Source organism: Teleopsis dalmanni, chromosome 1 (genome assembly GCF_002237135.1).
Source record: "Teleopsis dalmanni isolate 2A chromosome 1, ASM223713v2, whole genome shotgun sequence".
Lineage (NCBI taxonomy): Eukaryota > Metazoa > Arthropoda > Insecta > Diptera > Diopsidae > Teleopsis > Teleopsis dalmanni.
Window position 1 is genome coordinate 202397849 of NC_051846.1, and position 20343 is coordinate 202418191.

At 30.1% G+C, this 20343-nt stretch overlaps 2 protein-coding genes across 2 annotated transcripts; one reads left to right on the top strand and one right to left on the bottom strand.

The window, feature by feature from the left end:
* Positions 1-243: 243 nt before the first annotated feature.
* On the top strand, positions 244-8383 carry LOC119671400 (kelch-like protein 26). The gene is made up of 4 exons (XM_038082013.1): positions 244-1203; positions 5857-6712; positions 6784-7164; positions 7224-8383. The coding sequence occupies exons 1-4, from the start codon at positions 1009-1011 to the stop codon at positions 7691-7693; spliced, it is 1902 nt and encodes a 633-aa protein (XP_037937941.1). The 5' UTR covers positions 244-1008; the 3' UTR covers positions 7694-8383.
* Positions 8384-10637: 2254 nt separating this feature from the next.
* On the bottom strand, positions 10638-17014 carry LOC119667073 (kinesin-associated protein 3-like). Its single transcript, XM_038076358.1, has 9 exons — positions 16958-17014; positions 14159-14324; positions 13759-13998; positions 13564-13700; positions 13318-13503; positions 12156-12863; positions 11323-12090; positions 11003-11253; positions 10638-10927 (listed from the first exon to the last, which is right to left on the bottom strand). Exons 1-9 carry the CDS (start codon positions 17012-17014, stop codon positions 10765-10767), a joined length of 2676 nt encoding a protein of 891 aa, XP_037932286.1. The 3' UTR covers positions 10638-10764.
* Between the last annotated feature and the right edge of the window lie 3329 nt (positions 17015-20343).

Below are 20343 nucleotides of genomic sequence, written 5' to 3' on the forward strand. Positions count from 1 at the left end.
AACGAGTTTATGATGTTATTTTAAGCGTTATTTGGCTACGTTTCAGCTGGGACTTAATATCGAAATAACCAGCTCAAAAACCTAGTTTGAAACATGAGACACGTCACTTTATTATAATAGGTAATGTCACCTTAAATGTAAAATTAGTAATTTTTTTTTATTCATTTAAAATTTAATAAAATAATCTATATATATATAAATTTATTTAAAGTAATGTAGAGAATTTAAAAAAAGAAAATAATAGTAATAAATTGCAACACTTTTTATCTGACATTGTGCATTTTCTCCACTTTTATCACGATTTGTTTTTAAATGCCAACAACTTTATTAGTCAAAATATTGTTGGCCTAAATTGTCAGTATTCTGTTATACATCGGTTAGTGAGTTTGTTGTGAGTGGAGTGTGTCAGTAATAAAGAAGAGAATTAAGAGTTTAAGCACTTAAACAAAAAAAGAATACTTGACATTCTACACAAGGAAGTTTATAATAAAATATTTTATATAAAACAAGTCGAATCCAGTAACATAAAAGTAATAAATTTGTTATATGTAAAGTGTGTGTGAATAACTTGAAAAAGTCAATTTAAAAATTAATTAATTTAATTGATTAATAAAAATTCTGTAAAACTTCAAAGTGGCTTTGCATGTATCTTAAACGCGAAGATTTGTGCTAATTAATTAATATGAAAATGTATTGCACCACAGAAAAAACCTAAGAAAACGTCGCGGTCAGAACATATGGTGGAATGTGAATGCAATAGCTGAGGTTAAAGGCTGTTGGAATTCAATGCAAATTTAATTTATTCATTTTATTGAATTTTATATTTATAAACTGCCAAGTGTTCTCTCTATTAAACTTTCTATTACTATTGCTAATTAAATACATATTTAATGCGAAGTGTAACAGCAAAGTGTGTTTCTTAATCAGGCGAACAAAGCATACGAACACACATGCATACCAACAAAAGCAATAACAACTGATCGCTTTCTAAAATTAATAAAGTTAAGAATGGATAAACAAGTTTGTGTGCTGAGCAGAGCGAAGAATGGCAAATTACCGATATCTGACCGACACAAAGGAGATATCAATCACTTCAAGCTCGTAGTTCAGCAGGCGGAAGTTCTGCAGAGCGGCTTGTATGCCCTTCGTTCTAATGATCAATTGTGCGATATAACTTTGGTGGTGGAAGGTCGCTCTTTTAAGGTGAATAAACTAGTCATAAAGTTTGTAATATTATAATAAAAATAATTACTTCACACTAGTTCATTTAAACATACTAAAAACTACTAAAAAAGTTCTGGTTGTCGTTTAAAAATTTACTTGTAGTTAATTATTATTATTGTAATATGATTAACGAGTAAATATACGCAAAGTTAGTTGCTATTATTTTTAACGAGTAAATATACTTGTAGTTATTTTTTATTATTGTATTTTTATCAACGAGTAAACATCCTCGTAGTTAATTTTTATTATTGTCTTATTATTAAATTGTAGAAAGGCTCATATTTAATTATTGTTACAATAATTAACGAGTAAAATGGTTATAGTTGATTAATATTATTGTATTATCATTAACCAGTAAAAATTCGCATAGTTAATATTATTAATACTATTAACTAGTAAATATACTCGTAGTTAATTTTTGTTATCGTATTATTTTTAACATGTAAAATTACTCATCTAATTATTGTTAACATATTTAAAAGTAAAATGCTCGCAGTTATAAATAATATTATTGTATTATCATTAACGAGTAAATATACGTATAGTTAGTTATTATTATTGAGGAGTAAAAATACGCATAATTATTATTAACGAGTAAATATACTCGCAGTTAATTCTTTTATTGTATTATTATCAATGAGTAAAAATACTCATATTTAATTATTGTTAACATAATTAAGAATAAAATGCTTGCAGTTAATTAATATTGTATTATCATTAACGAGTACGCATAGTTGATTATTATTATTATTAACGAGTAAATATACCCGTAGTTAGTTTTTATTACGAGTAACATAATTAACGAGTAAATTACTTGTATTTAATTATTTATTATTTTATTATCATTAACGAGTAGATATACACATATCTAGATATTATTATTAACGAGTTAATTATTATTATTTTTTATTATTAGTAATGAGTAAAAATACTGGTAGTTATTATTAAACTAAAATTATTATTATTAATATTATTTCTATTTATTTATTTCTCCTTAATGGGTAAAAAAAATACATTTTGGAAGCCTTAGTTTAAAACAAAATATATTGTATATTGTATATGAGAATTAAGGTAATGAAATTTCTGGTGATATGACAGGTATCGATGATCACTGACTTTTGCATAGTGTCAACGAGATTTTGCGGGAGTCCAAAGGTGCTCATATTTGCACAGAGTTAATATAATTACCATTATTATTAAGTAAAAGTACTCATAGCTAACATAACGATGATTACACCTTACTTGTGGTAAACTACGTACTATCTTGAGTAACGACCTTCGTACTCGCGATCGTGAATACCACTATAATATCATTTTTTACCATTAGAACATTTTCCCGTTTTATTCAAATAAGCATTTTATGACTGAAAATGCTTTTGATTCTCATATAGTATAAACAATAATTATGCCGAAGAGTGAGGTTCATTAACTTTCGATCACTTTTATTTAACTGTAAATACTATTATTTGTGGGGATTTTTCGGTTTTGAACAAAATGTTTGATATTATTCATTTTTGTTTTTCATATGAATTGATTCTATATTCATGACTAATGAATGAACTGAATTTCAAATGCAAAACATCACAAAAATAATAATAATTATTAGAGAAACAAATGTTATTCTGCGTTATCAGTTTGATTGTGATCGCATATGCTTTCAATTCCATATCTCTACTCCACACAATGTCGGTACTAGGTGTCAGCACATCTGTGCTGTGAATCTGTATCTATGTATGTAGGTATGTAGGTATGAATAGGACTGCGTGCCTACAATAGTCTAAAGTTGTTGTGCCAATTTTTTGATTATTTAATCGCTTTGTTAGAGAGTTGTTTGTAGTAGACTCCATAAAGCTGATTGCCAAAATTTTTAAAAAAATCGCTTCTTTTTTGTAATGAAAATTTCGTAACATTGGGTTTTGTTTGCGTGCCGTGCCAGTGTATCTTCTATTGAAGCGTAAACCGCGGTTTCAGACTTGTGCTTCATTTCTTTTTAAATTTAGTTCGTTTCGTGCTAAATTTGATAATTTTTATTTTGGTTTAATATTTTTGTTTTTTTTTTTTTCATTTTAATTGTTTAAATTATGTGTAATTTTAAATAATTTCAGTTGGGCGAATCAGCTTCCGGCTTTTGTTAAACCGTTAGTTACTTTTTTCCCAGAAGAGAATTTATGCTAATTTTAACTAAACACGAGATCTTTAAATTTCTTCTGTTAATTAATAGATCGTTTATAATTGACATATATTAGCATAACCAATTAAATATCTAATTGTGATTGTTTTAGTTTTTCTATTTAGTTTGTTTATTTTCTTATAAAGCAACTGATTAATTAGCAATATATTTTCTCTACATAATGTAGATTATAATATCGCAAAACTGAACTGGTTTAATATATTTCTAATAACAGAACCTGTCGGTAAAAAATCTACCTTCTGTTCATTGTATTGTATTTAAAGTATGTAATAAATATGGAGCGTAGTTCTCTAATTAAAATATGATAATTCCAATATTATACGAGTGAATATGAATGAGGAAGACAAGGAAAAATATTTAGTAGTGCAAAACAATGCGACAATAGTATTAAGAATAGAATATACTTAGTATTGTGATGAATTACTAATTAAACGGGGTCAGGAATCTTACCATGATTCTATCTTACTGAACTGTGTCGAAGCTAGGTAATTATTAAAAGTTTCACCCGCTTCCAGATAGAAATAGCATTCTGCTAGGAACCTCAACTATGTCTTATCGAAGAATATACTAGAATTGAACTTCTTGCGTACCATATAAATGATTATCCCAATGATAATACGATCAATAGATCTCTTATTTTACGTTGATCTCTTTTCTTGTATCATGAAAACATCGACACCTTTTGCAGTAAAGTTAATATCAGTTAAGTCGAATACAATAATGGCTCTTCATACAGATACAGTAATTTATTCGAAACAATTTTCACAAATTTAAAATTTTTCACAGCAACAAAGTCTCAACAGGTCATTGCGTGATATTTATAGGATAGAAAGACGGTCTTCACCCGCAGTAATAACTGTTCCTAGCGCCATTAAGGTCAGGGTATAGTCATGTTTTAAACAGTTACTTGTAACGCATAAATACTCCAATTCCCAATGGTTGCTCTAACTGCAGTTCTATGCCACATGATGTGGCCTATCTGTGCACATAACCTAATGCATACACAAATTTTAGAGCTATTGAACTTTGGTCTTGACTTGTTGATTTGGTTATTATTCGCAAAAAATCCCATATTCTAATCTATGTATTCAAATCTGTTATTCCTTTTATGTCTGCTGATATATAGATCTCCACGAATTATATAAAAAAAGTCTAAGAAGCTCTCCATTGGGTGTTGAGTTTGGTGACCTTAGACTAAAAACGCAATTAGAGAAATATTTTTATAACTATGCCTGAGGAATTTAAGCAAAGCAAAGACAATGTTTATGTGGAGACTAATAGCTAATGATGAAGTGCGGATCTGGGACATAAAAACAAGTATAAACAAGCATAGGAAAAAATTAAAAGAGAAACATAGAAGGCAGATTTATCGTCAAATGGGAATCGATGCTGATCGTAGCATCTATTAACTGCTACTATATATAAGCATAACGTTGGAGAGTGACTTCGAGTTTATATTCATTATATTGGATTATCACTAGATCTTGGGTTACTTTTATACACTCATACCATTTTTCTACCCATCTCTTAAAGTCATGATGCATATTTTGGTATGACTTTTTTTCAGGAGTACTAGTAATATTGCCGTTTGTAACTGGTTATTTTTAATTACTCATTAATTTTAAAACGAAAATGGTTTATGATGTTTGTTGTTTAATCACATTAGTTGCAAATAAACATAAATTATTTTTAAAACTGCGCTTTTTATAATAAATAACCCAATGTACGTATGACTAACATCTTTGATTACAAAAACGTTGGGTAAATGCTGCACATTAAGTTATGCAATAAATGGTATCCACTAGCCCTAAGTATTTTGTAAGCAATTTTAATAAAATTACAAAAAATTCATTATATCTTTATTAATCATCAAATGATCCAACTTGATTTCTCCTTAAGTGCCACACAGAAGAACTTACGCCAAAATGACTAGAGCCCTCACTACTCATTGCATACGTCGATCCCATTCAATTCAATTGTTACTTCTAATGGATAAATACGTCCATTCTCTATGAGTGCCCTAACTACAGCTCTACTTTACATCACCATCGCCCATAAATTTGGATCCTATTGATTTATGGTTCCACTTCGTCGTCTTGACAAGATGCCTTCACCATCACGATTGAATATCTCGAACTCTACCCTACTTACTTCTCATCTCCATATTACTTTTCTTATCCCACCTTATTTTGCAATGTCTTGTCAATCTTCTATGTGCTTGCTTTCAGGTTAGCTTTTGGTCCCAATAATTGTAGTTTAAAAGCACGTTTGAGTTAGGATCACAATTTAGATCCCATTGCTCTTTATTTATATCACATTTATTGCTTTTGGTATGATCCTTAACAAATCGTTTTCATGTTTATTTTAGTTTATTGTTTAGCTTTTAAATTATTTTATCATTACTATTATATTACTTATCGATCATTATTATTCTATTTCAGGCACATCGCGTAGTTCTAGCCGCTTGCAGCGACTACTTCCGTGCTATGTTCACGGATGCCATGCTCGAAGCGCGACAATCCAAAGTACAAATACATGGAATTTCGGCTCGAGGTATTGAATTGCTGATAAATTTTATTTACACATCGAATTTAGTGCTCGATTACGAAAATGTACAGGATGTTCTTGCGGCAGCGATATTTGTGCAAATGAAAGATGTAATCGATGCCTGCTGCAATTACCTCGAATCTGACATCGATCTAGAGAACTCTGCTTGCATAGCTTCTTTGGCTGATATATATTCATTAGATAAGCTTCAAAACAAGATTTATCGTTTTATATGTTCGAATTTAAATGAATTCTCAGAACTCGATGACTTTTATCAATTAAAATTCGAACAAGTTAAATATATTCTATCGAGTAATTATCCTGTGAACTGCACCGAAAAACGCGTACTGATGATTATTTTGGGATATTGCAGAAAAACAAATCTGAACGCTGAACCTGCTGCGAGTCTGTTTTCTGAAATACGCTTTAGCGAAGTAGGAGGCTGGGATACTATTATTAAGCAAATGAAAATGTTAACAGATAATGAGAAAAGTGGGTTTTCCTTTATGCAAGATCAATATATAAAGGCCATGTTAGCAGAATATAAAGAACAGCAAACACAAGTAGCAAGTTTTGACATCCCCAATGAAGCTATAGCCTCAGGAGTTTTACTGAATTCACGGGGCTTGGAATTGGCTTTGGTGAAAATTGGTGGTTTTGAAACGCATGGCATAACGAACCAAATTAATTGGTACAATCCATCGACTCTCAAATGGGAAGTTTTGACGGCCATACCACATATTGATCAATGTAAGTACGGTTTGAATTATAAATTCAAAGAATTAAAAGCTAATGTATTTTTTTATCGTACACACACACAGGCAACTTTGGCACTGCTGTTTTAGGCAACGAATTATATGTCGTTGGTGGAGCATACGATGTCAATTTAAAAGAATATGTCCACCCTTTTGGTTTCCGTTATTGTCCCACCAAAGATGAATGGAATGCAATTGCTCCAATACAAATCGATCGGTGTCGGTTTTCATTGAATGCCATAGGCAATAGGTATCTCTATGCGGTTGGTGGCGTTTGTGAACCAAACGATCACAATAACCGTGATGGTGTGTGGAAACCAAGTTGGCCATTATCAAACGTTGAACGTTATGATGCAGTAACTGATACTTGGCAATATATGCCAATACTGGAAGAGAACAGGAGTCAGCACGCTGGTGTAGTTATAGGAGATCAATTGTATATATCAGGTGGGATATTTGAAAAAATAATATATCTCATTTATAATATTTAATAAATTGTATTTTAGGTGGAACTGATCAGCACTTGGTGCTGAAAACATTTTGGCGGTTCGATAGTAACACGGAAAAATGGCACAAATTAGCACCAATGTTAACACCACGAGCTGATCATGCCCTCATTGCTTTAAATGGTTTAATTTATGCTTGTGGTGGTTGGTATGAAAATCCAGAAACGGAAGCGATAACACTTGCCGAAACAATGGATGTTTATAACATTGCTACCGACGAATGGACGATTGAGACGAATAATCCTACACTCAAGCATCACAGCGGTATTGCAGCCGTCCAACGTAAAATCTATTTCATTGGCGGTTTGCTTTCGGAACCAAAATTTAACCGTGCAACTTGCGGCGTTCAATGTTACGATTTGGATACGAAAGAATGGAGTTTTAATAAACCAGAGAAATTTCCAAAAGACGTTTGGGAATGCGCTTGCGTTGCGTTATATGTACCAAGTGTGCGAAGTGAGGAATGTTAGAATTACATTAAAATCGAAATGTGAATTTAAATATAAATTGAACTGATGAACTTAACACTTATTAGATGATTTTCTAAGGTATTTTCATAACCTTAAGTTTAGTCACATCTATATGTATCTATGTAGCAGCTATATTCCTTTCACTGATTAGATATAATTTTTCATATAGTTTTTTATAATTTAACATTTTGTGTTCATTATGCCGAATCAAAAACACTACTTAAAAGAACTAGCCACTCTAATAAATATATTTTAAAACTATAAGCGCTTGGTTGACAGTCGTAATTTAAGTCTAAATACTGACTTAAGTATAGATTATGTCAGCATATAGTTGATTTATGTCAGTGTTGAGACTTAAGTTAAGATTGTGAAATCGGCGCCTAATATTTACTTTATAAAATCAAAAATCTCATATGTGAATTTATGAATCTTTTTAAAAATATTTTTTGTGTATATTTATTTATTTAGTTGTATTATTTAATTTAGATGTTAACTAATTTTTATTGCCAATTATTTATTTTAAGCAAATATATTCCTATTTTAACAACAGGACTATTTAGAGGATTATAAACAAAAATATTTCTGTATTATTTTTATATAGTTTATATATGGATACACACTATATACGCAATATTGTATTTTTTAAGTTAATTGTTTTTTTCTATTTTGTAATAAATGTATACCATGCTTTTCGTATAAAAAATAAAATTTTGTTTAAATTACTTTTAACAGTCAACGTCAATTATTTATAGATAACCAAAAATATATTATTTTGTATATATTATTTAACATAAAGGAACCTATATCACGTATAACATTTTTGTGACACGTAATTATTTTTCACAAAGTATAGCCAGATTTAAAAATAATAGTATAAGGATTGTATAATGTCCAAAGAGATTGCGCAATTGGGACGATATTAATATTATTACAGCTGCGTATGCCTAAAGTTTGGTAACAATAAAATTCTAACATTTTTTAAACGTTTATAAAAAGGATCGCTATCGTGGGTATATATTGGTTTTACACAATCCGCTAAACATTCAATTAACGATTAAAATACTTGTTTTATTGCATACGAGTATTATTAAGTGACAAATATTACAATTTATATTTGGTTCCAAATAGGGATCTACGTCCCGGTAGAGCTATGGAGTGGAGCTACATTATCCATATCGTAACCTATGTATCCGTCTTGTAAATTCTTTTATGCTATCTGCTTTCCAGATCCTAGCGGGTTACAACAACAAAGTCCCGGAGCCGTTCCTGAAGTTTAACAATCGTTAGACCGTTCACTATTCCCAAAAGGGACTATATGAGGAGATCTCCGAGGGTTATCACTCCAACAACAATATATACTACGACTCAGGTAGTTTATTGTGTTTACCCCAGTTGACATATTCGATAATTTGGATTTTAAGGAATGTGAATACCTTCTATGATTTGTTGTTATTGTATGACAACACGCACACAAATAGGAATGCACTAAATAGGTGAGTAAGATAATATAATAAATGGTGGGTTGGGTAGGAATAATTGAACCAAGCTTGAATTCAAATAGAGAAGCTTGTCACCGTTTTTGGGGCGGAACCATAAATCGATAGAGCTCAGATTGTTGTGTGTTGGCACTAGCGAAACGATGAACGAAATCATTGGAAATATATTGCATATATTGGTGATGTTGTGGTTCTATATATTGTCCGCACGCAAGATGGTTAAGTCTGCTGCTGTTTAGTTTTAGATTTTCAAAGAGAATGTTCTCAGGCGTTTTCAATATCCATTTCACAACAGTGGCAGATACTGATCAATACTATATTTCTCTACTGATTGTATATAAAATATTTATTAAAATAACTAAAGACAGAGGCTCAAAACTTTTCTCTACACATATAAACAATAAGTAACAGTTATCACTTTTCAATATAATATTTATTTCATCAATAACATATATTTAAATAAAAAAAAACGGTTTTTAGTTTGGTATAGTCATTTATTGCATTATATTAATTTATGTATCTTTATTTGAACATATGGCATATGTATTTTTTGTTATATGTGTAATGTGTTTTACAAATATGACATTTGTTAAACTTCAAATTTTATTTGTTTTTTTTTTCATCTACCAAAAAACAGTTTTATAAATTATACAATTTTTCTAATTAGTCATTTTATTGACTTGTCTGAACTGATTTTAGTTTGCTAATTGATTTACATTGTGATTATAATTTCAATTCGTAATAATTCAAATAATATTGCAATAAATCTAACATTTATTTTTTTTAAGTTATATTTAAATAATTAAATTTTTTTTTAATAAATGATCAATTATGATTGGTTTGGATGATTAAAGATATTTTCGTAAAATGTATATAATTTTTAAAAATATATTTAATGCAAAATAAATAACATTAAATTCGCTAAAGCTTTACTAATAAATTAAATTAAATTAATTAAAATAAAATATATTTAATAGAAAATTAAATAGTCTTTATATACAGAAACACATTTTGGTATTAATTGTAGTGTAAAAATTAAATGAACTCATAGAATTTATATTAAAAACAAATAACATTATTGCACATTAAAATTAAGCTTAAACTTTATAATTGTGTGGTTTAAGGATAACACAAAATATCACATATAAAATTATTTAAAATTAAAAAGGACTAGCTTCGTTCTTCATTTATAACAAAATGTTAATTTGTGATTAGTATTTGGGATAGTTTTGGTACTAAATTAATTATTAATTAAATTAAATTACAATTAAATGTGCGCTAAGCTGTTTGTTTCTTTTTGTTTTTTTTTTGTTTGCTTAAAAACAAATACAAAAATTATTTTAAGTTTCATTTTCGTTAAATATTTTTTAAAAATTTATTATATTTTGTTAAAAATTTTAATTTATATTGAATTTATTTTATTGATTTGTTAAAAAAAAACATTTTAGAATACAAAACAAAATGCTCATGAAAGCTTTAAGCGGCAACAAAATTACTCAAAGCTTATAGTATATATCTTTGATAGCGTTTTTCTGTTAATTGAACTAAGCGCATAAGCGATTAATTTTAATGTAATTAAGCTACTAAGAGCTCTTCGTGTAGTCCTTCGTGTAGTCCTTCGACATCGAGTGATTTATTCGATTTAAACATGTAATTATTGTCACCTTGACTGGACGCCTGAGACTTGGAGCTAGATGTCATATTATACAGATCGTCAAGATCTTGACTGCGCCTATAGCTAAATTGGGTAGTGAAGAATAGTTCATAGATTATATCAAGTGTAATAAAGTGATATATTATTTAATAGACTTACCTGCTTACTGGACGACTATATGTGGACATGGCTGGACTTGCGGGATTAATACTACTGTCATTGTCTTCACTCTCCTTATTTGTATTTGTGCTATTGTATAAATCGCAGTTGTCTAAGTATTCGGAATGCAAATAGGTATTTAATTCGTTTTCGTCTTCTTCATTGTCAGCATAATCTTGTTCATTATCATGATCCTGCAGTGATTCCACCATACACAACCATTGTGAATTGTGGTTACGGAATTTTTCAAGCTGCGAGAAAAAGTTGGTTAAAATATTATTATTTTAGTTTATATTGGAGAAAAATATACTATTGCTCACCTTAATCCTTTTCGCCCATTCGCTATCACTCACAGCAATAATATCTAAACAATAGTCACAAACTTTACGTATTTCCGCATTCTTATCATGCATCAAATCAATAAGATAAGCTGGTGACTCAGTCTCCTTAATCATGTATTCACGTGTGCTCTCATGACGTAATATTTGTTGGAATACATAAATAATCTGTAAAACAATTTCATCGTCTTCTTGTTTCGCCTTCAATAATTCAATCAGTGAAAGCACCACTTTAGCACGACAAAACAGAAGTGCACAGAGTTCATCATTGGCACATGTGCCCAAGTAAACAATTGTGTCGAGGACAAGATCATCCAATTTAGCACCTGGTGCTAAAGCGCTACGTATCCATGGTATAAGCTCAAAGTTTTGTAAAATTTGTGAGTAATCAAGATCGGCTAATGAAAGATTGCCCAAAATGCCCAAGCATTCCACAATAAAAGCCTCTTCGTCGCAAATCGTCAATATGCGTGCTAAGTCCCCAACATAATCAATGAACAATGGTTGAAGTGTTTCATGTTGTGATAAATTTCGTAACAATTTCATCAATAACGAATCCTGATATTTAAAAGCACGATCCATCAGGCTATGTAGTCGATTTCCATCTACCATAATTTGTGCATTCCGTTTGTTCAGCGATAAATTAATGCAAAGCGCAATCAAATCGAGATCTACTTTTACATTGAGATTGAGTATGATCGCATCTGTGGCCAACTGCACGCACTCAGTATGTGTAAACATACCTTTGACCTAAGTCAAGAAAAAAAAAATTGCAATATATAGTACATATAGTAATATTTAGATAATTAAGTTACCTTATCGTCCAAACTCATGTGGTAGAGTATTTTAACAGCAATTCCGTGATGCTTCTCATCATTAACGAACATTACTAAGATTGGCAAGTAACCTGCAGCAATCATTTTCCTACGCACTGTACCATCAAAGGATAAATTAAAGACTAACTTAAGTGTTACTTGTACGAGATCTGTGTGTCCAGACTGAAATAGGCGTGGCAATTTAGAAATTATATTCAATTCACTCATATCATCTTTATTGTCGCCAACAATGGAAAGTTTTTTTAGAAATGTTGTGACTAACATAAGCAAATCTATGTTCTGTCGATCTAGAGCTTTAACGAGCATCTTAACAATATTCTTACGTCTCATCTTCTCTTCTAGCTTTACATTCTCCGCCATGTTGAGTAGCAAATAAAATGCTACTCGCAATAATTGCTCTTGCTTTTTAGCAAAAACTTTAAGTTGTTTGTTAAGACGATCCATTTCTTCTTTTTTCACTTTAGGATCATTACGATCTAAAGCCTCATTACTTGTAGCCTTCATATCACCATTTGTGGAAATGCCAGAGTCTGGGGTGGTGCCACCAGCGGAAAGTGCTTCATGATAGCTAGTATTGAGTACTTGACTCTTAATTAGTGAGGAGGACATGGAGCCATGAAAACTTGACCAATTTCCAGATTTTGGACGTTGTTTTAGTTCAGGTATGCGACGGCGCGGTGGTTCCATCTGTAAAGTAAGTTGACAAAAATAAATTTTACAGGCATTATTCAATGGCATCTGTTGAAAAACATTAATGTGATATATGTTTATTTGATTTTATTGAAGAAGAACAATTATGAACCATATTATTTCAGTCTAATTCAAGTGCATTTATTTGTCAGTGTTTTAATTTAACTGTTTTTGTCATATATACTATATACATTAAACTATTTCTATTTTGAATACATTTCCACACCTCTACATGATAACGTTTACAGAAATGTTTCATTAAAGTAAGTAAGAATTATAATTTCACCAAATTATATACAGTCAAATTTCAATCGAATTCAAAATATTCAATTAAGAGTATTAATACAGACAATTGTATGAATTTGAATACTGCGATAATTAAAAATGTCTATAATAATAACATCTATATTGAACTACTTCCATTTTGAACACTTTAAATTTAAATACTCACTTCTTTGGGTTTTTCTTCATTCATTATATCTAGAAAGTCATCAGAGCTGCGATTTAATTTTTCTTTGCTTTGCTTAGCTGACATAGGAGTGGAACTACCAGGATTTCTTCTAACATCCAATTCGTGACGCATGCTTTCATAACGTCGCAATTCATAATCGACTACATCCATACAAAGTGAACCAATCTAGAAAAAGACAAATTTAGTTGTTGTTTGATATTAAAAAATATTTGGATGTAAGCATACCTTGTATTGTACAATGACAGGATGAAATTTTGTATAAGTCGAAAAGCAAAAAAATATATATATTATATTTGTGGATAGGTCCAAACTCTTGCGCCAGTCCTCACGTAGCACACGTGATAATGCGCTTAGACAAGCCTCTAAAAGATTTTACAATAAATTAGATTTAAAATTTAAATTTTCATTTTGTGATCATACCATTTTTCTCCAGTTCTTCTAAATTATCTGGATTTCTTGCTACTTGCAGTATCATGGCTGAGCCACGTATTCGATCGCTCAAATCCTCATACAATAGTTCCACATATTCATCAATGTTATTGATAGAAACCTCAGATGCAGTCGGTGTGGAGGTTGCGGTTGTTGTGGATGTATGCATTGTTCTAGCCGATGTACGATGTAGAGATGCGGAACGATGATGGCTATTGTTATCGGCTATGTCTGAAAAAAGTAGAGGGTTAGGAGATAGATGTACACTTATAATATAGACATGTAAAGAATAAAATAAAACGAATGTAGTAGTGTAAACGTAGATTGATCTCAATATCGCATAACGAGATCCGATCGGCATAAGGTTAAAGCTAAGAAAAAAGATTATTACCACTTCCTGCATTATCCTTGCGATTTTTTAAATAAAATATTATTTGTTCTACATCGGCTAGCTGTGACTTATGTATGAGATCACATTTGTCCACAACTTCTCGAGCTAAGGAAGCTGGATCTGTCTTAGCATTCAGCGAACGTAAGCGTATTATTTTCTGACAATTCTGCAAGAAAAAAAATTTTATTGATTAATTTGATTTTTTTATACGTACTTAACATAGCTAGAAAGTAATAAATACTAGCAAGAAGGTCAAGTTCGTTTGTCAGTATGGAAAAATAATTTCACTCAGACGTGAACGCCTCTCAATACAAGTAACTAATCAAATATGCCCATTCGTTCGATAATATTAACAAATATTTTTACAATTTTTTTTATTATTGTACGTAAATATATTGTATACTCTAATTTAGCCATTAAGTATGTCATTACCACTAAAAGTTATTAATAAAATAGTTTTTTCTTTATTGCTCTGACACAAATGTCGCCTTTCTTTGGTAACTGAGTTCAGTGAACACGTGAAAAATAATTAGATTAATGGATAGTTATGACTGCAATGAATTTAATTATACTATTTTTAACTTAAAGAATAATAAACATAGTAAAGGTGCAATAATTTTTCAGAATAATACAAAAAAATTATTCTGGATTTTACAACTTAATTTGCTATAGACATTTCTTTTAATGTGTGAAGAAAATTAATTGACTTTACAGTAGAGAATATCAAGGCTATTCTATTTTTGAGAAAGTGCTTTCTATATAATAATTAAAGCATTCCCCTCTTACGAATATTTTAGCCAAACACAATATCAAACACCGAATTAGAGCTCAGAACCAAGTAATCACTAATTATTTAGGATACTTAGGATTTAATGACCCGGAAATTTAAGTGACTTTTTCACATTCTACCTAAGCAGTAGATATAAAAAAGGAAAGAAAGAATGAGGATTATAGCCCCTTTGGCTACAGATGGATCAGAAGTCCACGTAAGACATAGAATAGGCAATTTGAACCAGGGCTACAGACTGTTATAGCAAGAACTAGACTATAGTTAAGCGATTGGCATTCGATAAGACTCAATAAAAATTATGCACTATGGCCTTATATTTTTGTAGAGATTGAAGAGTATATAAAAAACACAGTGTAAATACATAGGGTCTTAGGTTCCCACTAAAGTAGAGCTCTTCAACTATAATAAACTATAACTTTTATTCTGCACCTTCCTTATATTGAAAAAAGTAAGAGATTATCAAACTTTCAGAACAAATATTATCCATACAATAGTTTTGGTGAATATAAAGGCCTTATGGCCTTATGGATTTTTATTGCCTATTATTGATAATCATGTGGCAGTATCGATAAAAACTCAAGGTTTATGTCATAGTTTTGTCATATTCAAGAGAGTGCCGGTTTACCACACTTCCAAATCGAAATGTTACACTATACAGTGACTGCTTGTGGATGTGGGTATCTTTTAAGATTTATTTGTTCATTACCTAAGATTTAATAGTTTACTGTGTTAATATTTTTACCTCATCACTTAAGAAAATGCATTCCGAAATATATACCCTTTCTGTAGTAAGTTTTTATAATTTTAACGCGTTCAGTGGTTGTTAAACGATCTGTATTGTAAAATGTCAAATCATAACCTAAACATATGTTGATTGAGATCAGGTCTGTCCAGACCAGATACGATCGCGGGCCAATACAAGTCACTGTGCAGATGAGAGGGTTGCAGAAATATATGTGCTTGTTTCTTTTTGGAAAAAAAAATACGATGATAATGTTACATTTAGTTTTATTAATTATTTATTTGAATTCAGTTGTTTGGAATACCATAAAAATAAAATGATGTAATTTTACTAAAATATATCAAAAGAAAATTTGCGTAATTGTGGTAGATTAATATGTCGTGGGCCGTACAAACATTAGCCGCGTAGGCCGTGCTTTGGACAGCTTTGATTTAGATATTACTCCTACTTCCAAGTGCGACTAAAACATTGCTGCCAACTAGACCATGATCTATTACATGGTCCACATGTAATAGACCCTAGACCCTTATAAAGAATTGAGTTTCCAGGTAGATGTTGACCTTTAACAAATCTTATCTGAAAACAAGTAACATATTTGAAACTTTGATTCGTTCCAAATCCCTTTGATGAACCTTAGAGAAAGTATTTAGTAATCAGAAAACTTGAACTTTGACGAATGTGCTTAAACCAATGTTATTTGGAAACTATTACCATCGAAAACTCTTTATGGAACTGTCAATAAGCATAATATAACCTTTTAATATATCAAGAAATACATCAAGTTCGCTTTAAATAGACCTTCAGAACTATTTTAATAGACTTTACTGAAGTAAACAAAACAATATTTTGGTTATGCTTTAAAGACGTCAGTTAACACATGCAGTGACTATTTATTGATTTTTATGTATACGAGTATCTAGAACTTTTTTAGGATTGCCTCTCGCGTACTTCCAGCTATACAAAAACGAAGCATACTTAGCATGCGAATCCACCAGCTTAAGATAGCTAGACAAAGAAGTCAATGGCACACGGAAATATCAGTGTTTCCGATTTGCATTTCATGCAATTACACGTACTTAAAAGTAAAAAATAAAAAAAAGATATTTATGAAATGAAATATGAATTGCAAATTGCAGACAAAAGATATGCAAATACAATCATCCTAAAAGGTAAGTTGAACTCGCGTGTCAAGCAGAAGTTTATTTTCCCATTATACTTCACAGTGTGTTGTCACAAAAGTTTTTCTATAGATACAAATTAAAGTTACTCGTATATGTATACTTCCAAGCCGCTCGAAGCTTGAAGCTATGCGTCTTGTAACCATGATTCCGAAAATAGATAGTAAACAAACCTAACGAATTTCTATCTGTTATCTATCGTTTTTATTGCCAACCAAATACATAAATGGTAAAACTAAATACATAAAAGGAACGTATATTGTATATAAAATCATACATAGGTACCATATAGTGAATATTGCATAATGTGTAATTTCCGTTAACTTTAATTGGAAAATTTTAGCACCAACGAGTATCTAAAGAACTGCCGGCAGAAGTATCTGTATTTGTACGAGTATCTACGCACATTTCAGCGTAAATATTTACAAATCAAATATTTTTGTAAATACGCCGCCGGCACTGCCCGCACTAAAATTTAGATTTTGATCGAAGGGGCGACAAGTGATTTCGAACACCCCCGTCGATTTTACGAGTACATAAGTCCACACACAAGTGGCTGTAAAGTAAGAGACTGTTTTGTTAAGTGGCACGTAGAATCGTATGAAGACCCCGAAGAAAAGAAATAGACGTATGTTTCAGAGATAGCACCAACCACTGCCTTTCCACTTACATTCAACAAAATTAAATACGTTTCAATTAGATTCAATTTGATTCAATTTTGATTTCAATTTCAATCGCGCCGTGTTGAATGTTGAATCTCTATTCCGCGTATTCAATGTGTCATGTCTTTTATTTGCTTTAATTTTATGAATGAATTATGCTTTTGAGTGTAAGTGCGAAATTTGTATTTTTAAATTTAAAAAAAATTTTTAAGTTTACACAAAATATGTGGGCGTTTCGGTCTGAAGTGTTGCACGGAAGTTTTAATGAAATTTCAGATATGCAAAGATCAAGACTTTTTAATTGTTTTATATCTGAAATACACAAACTTTGCGTTACTGAAAATGTGTAATGACGTATGATTCGATTCCATTTGATTCGATTCGAATATTAATCATTTTACAATATGGTGTGCTGAGGTCAGAGAACTCTTTTAATATTTTAAGAAAATATAATTTTTTTATTATTTAAAATAAAATATTTAAATTTAGTTGTCACCAAAATGTTATTATTAATAAAATATGAAGTCAAGTAAATGCAGATTTAAGATAAGATGATATCACTGATAATCATTTATAATCCTTGTTCACAGCAAAGAGAATTAATCACATCAGCTCGGAAGCTGTGAAAAAATATCAAGTTTGAAGCAACATTTACTAAAGTAATGAAGTCATAAGTAAGTAAGTAAGTAAGGAAAGAAGTGGACTTACTTCCTTATTGATATTTTTATTCTTCAATGAAATATAACTAAAGGGAAAACTCTTATAAGAGTATGGATATATAGACCCATTTCGATAATTGCGTGAAGTAAATGCTATGCTTCAAAACTATAAGAACCTCAGCAATAGAAGTTTTTACTTAAGTTTCATTTGATCTTCTTTTTGTCTATTTATTGCAATATTATTAATTATTTAATTATTTCTTATTATACCCTATTATCCTATATTTGAGTAGCCTTCCCGGAAAACGCTTTGTGGTAGATTATATGGTAAGTGGCAGCCAGAATTATATCTATAGCGTAGCTAAAGGCACTCAAAACCTAGTAGTACCCAATTGGATGACATCGGCTAACAGCCAGGATCGGTGGATAGACTTCTTTGATGAGGCTAAATTTAGACACCGGTGTTGCTACTGTTTATGATAATGATGAAGCAAGAAGAAAGGTGCCTTTAACAGTGGAAAGCGAAGAGAAAAATGTAGCTATATAAGACTTTAAGCAGTTCCATTACTTTGGTTATGATATAATAAAGACCAATGGTGGTAATGAATACTTAATAAATCACTACAATTGTTGCTATAATTTTTCTTCGTTTTGTTATTATTGGAACGAATGTATGCGTATATGCGCAAGTATAAATATAAGTAAATTTCACTTGCTTGAAAATAAAAAATTGATGATATTTTTATATTCAAATTGTTTGTGCAGTGTTTTTTATAGAATTTATATTTAAATTAGCATTCCATTTTAATATTAAAATCTTTTATAATTAATATTTTCCAGAAATTTTTTTTTCGTTAATTTTTGTTCCATATCTTTTGTGCAATTATTTTAAAATTTTCTATTTCTATTATTTTATTTTAATTATTTTTTACTTTTAATAATAAAGCTTATTTTTTAATTTGTTTTTATTTTATTTTATTTATTTTTTACTTTAACATAAAGCTTAATTTTTATGAATTGTTAATATTTTTTTTATTTTTTTTTTATATTTTTTTATTTTATTTTATTTTTTTTTTTTTATTTTATTTTATTTTATTTATTTTTTACTTTTTAAAATAAAGCTTATTTTTTATGCCTTATTATTATATTTTTTATTTTATTTTATTTATTTTTTACTTTTTAAAATAAAGCCTATTTTTTATGTCTTATTATTTTTTTTATACTGTCTTTCATTAAAGAAATCGGACTTGGAGAAACACTCTAATCCGACTGAGGCTAAGAGTTATTTATTTTACGGCTACCTATTGGTAAATACATCGATGGATTGGGTCAGCCTACAGTGGTATAAGGATGGAGACAAGACGTTCTATAATGCTTCGTGTTTAATCACAGCGGTGACGTCAAGTGGGTTTTGGGCAACTCTAAGAAATAATGCTCCTTTGGCTATCAATTATGTTTGCGACGCTATCACCTATTCCTATATGCACCTAGTTATAGAAAATCATTTGCCTATGTAAGGAAAGCGTGTTATGAATATAGTAAACATATGTAACGCTTAAGCTCACATCCTAAGGAACTATCATCTTTAACACAATATATCTGCAAAATCTGTATTTTTTGTCGTTCGATTATCATGAAATTTGTGCGCCACATCAATGAAGGATCTACCTTACCGATTATTGTGATTGGTAATAAATAGTTTCCGCAAAAAAACCTTTGTTTAAGAAGTCTTATATACTTTCGAATCTATGGTACTTTGTAGAAGAACATACCTAAATGTGATTAATTTTAAAAAGAAAACCATTCTATTGTGCAATAGAATATTTCTAATAAACTTTAATCTATTTTAATAGATTCGAAAGTCAATGCTAAAACACCTGTTACGCATTTCACATAATTAAATTCCAATATACGTATATGTATATAGGTATAATGATGTACATATATAAAGGTATTTAGATAAAAATGAAATGAGTATGTACTGTTAGCTTTAAACGTGCCTCTTTTTTGCCCATATTTTGGTCTACTCTATTTTTTCTATTTTTTATGTCAGGAAGTAAATGTATCTTTTTTGTTGACACAGTTGATTTATTGATTAAAATTTTCGTCTATGTGTGTTACGGAGCGAGAGTGTTTAGTTTAAACGTTTGCTCT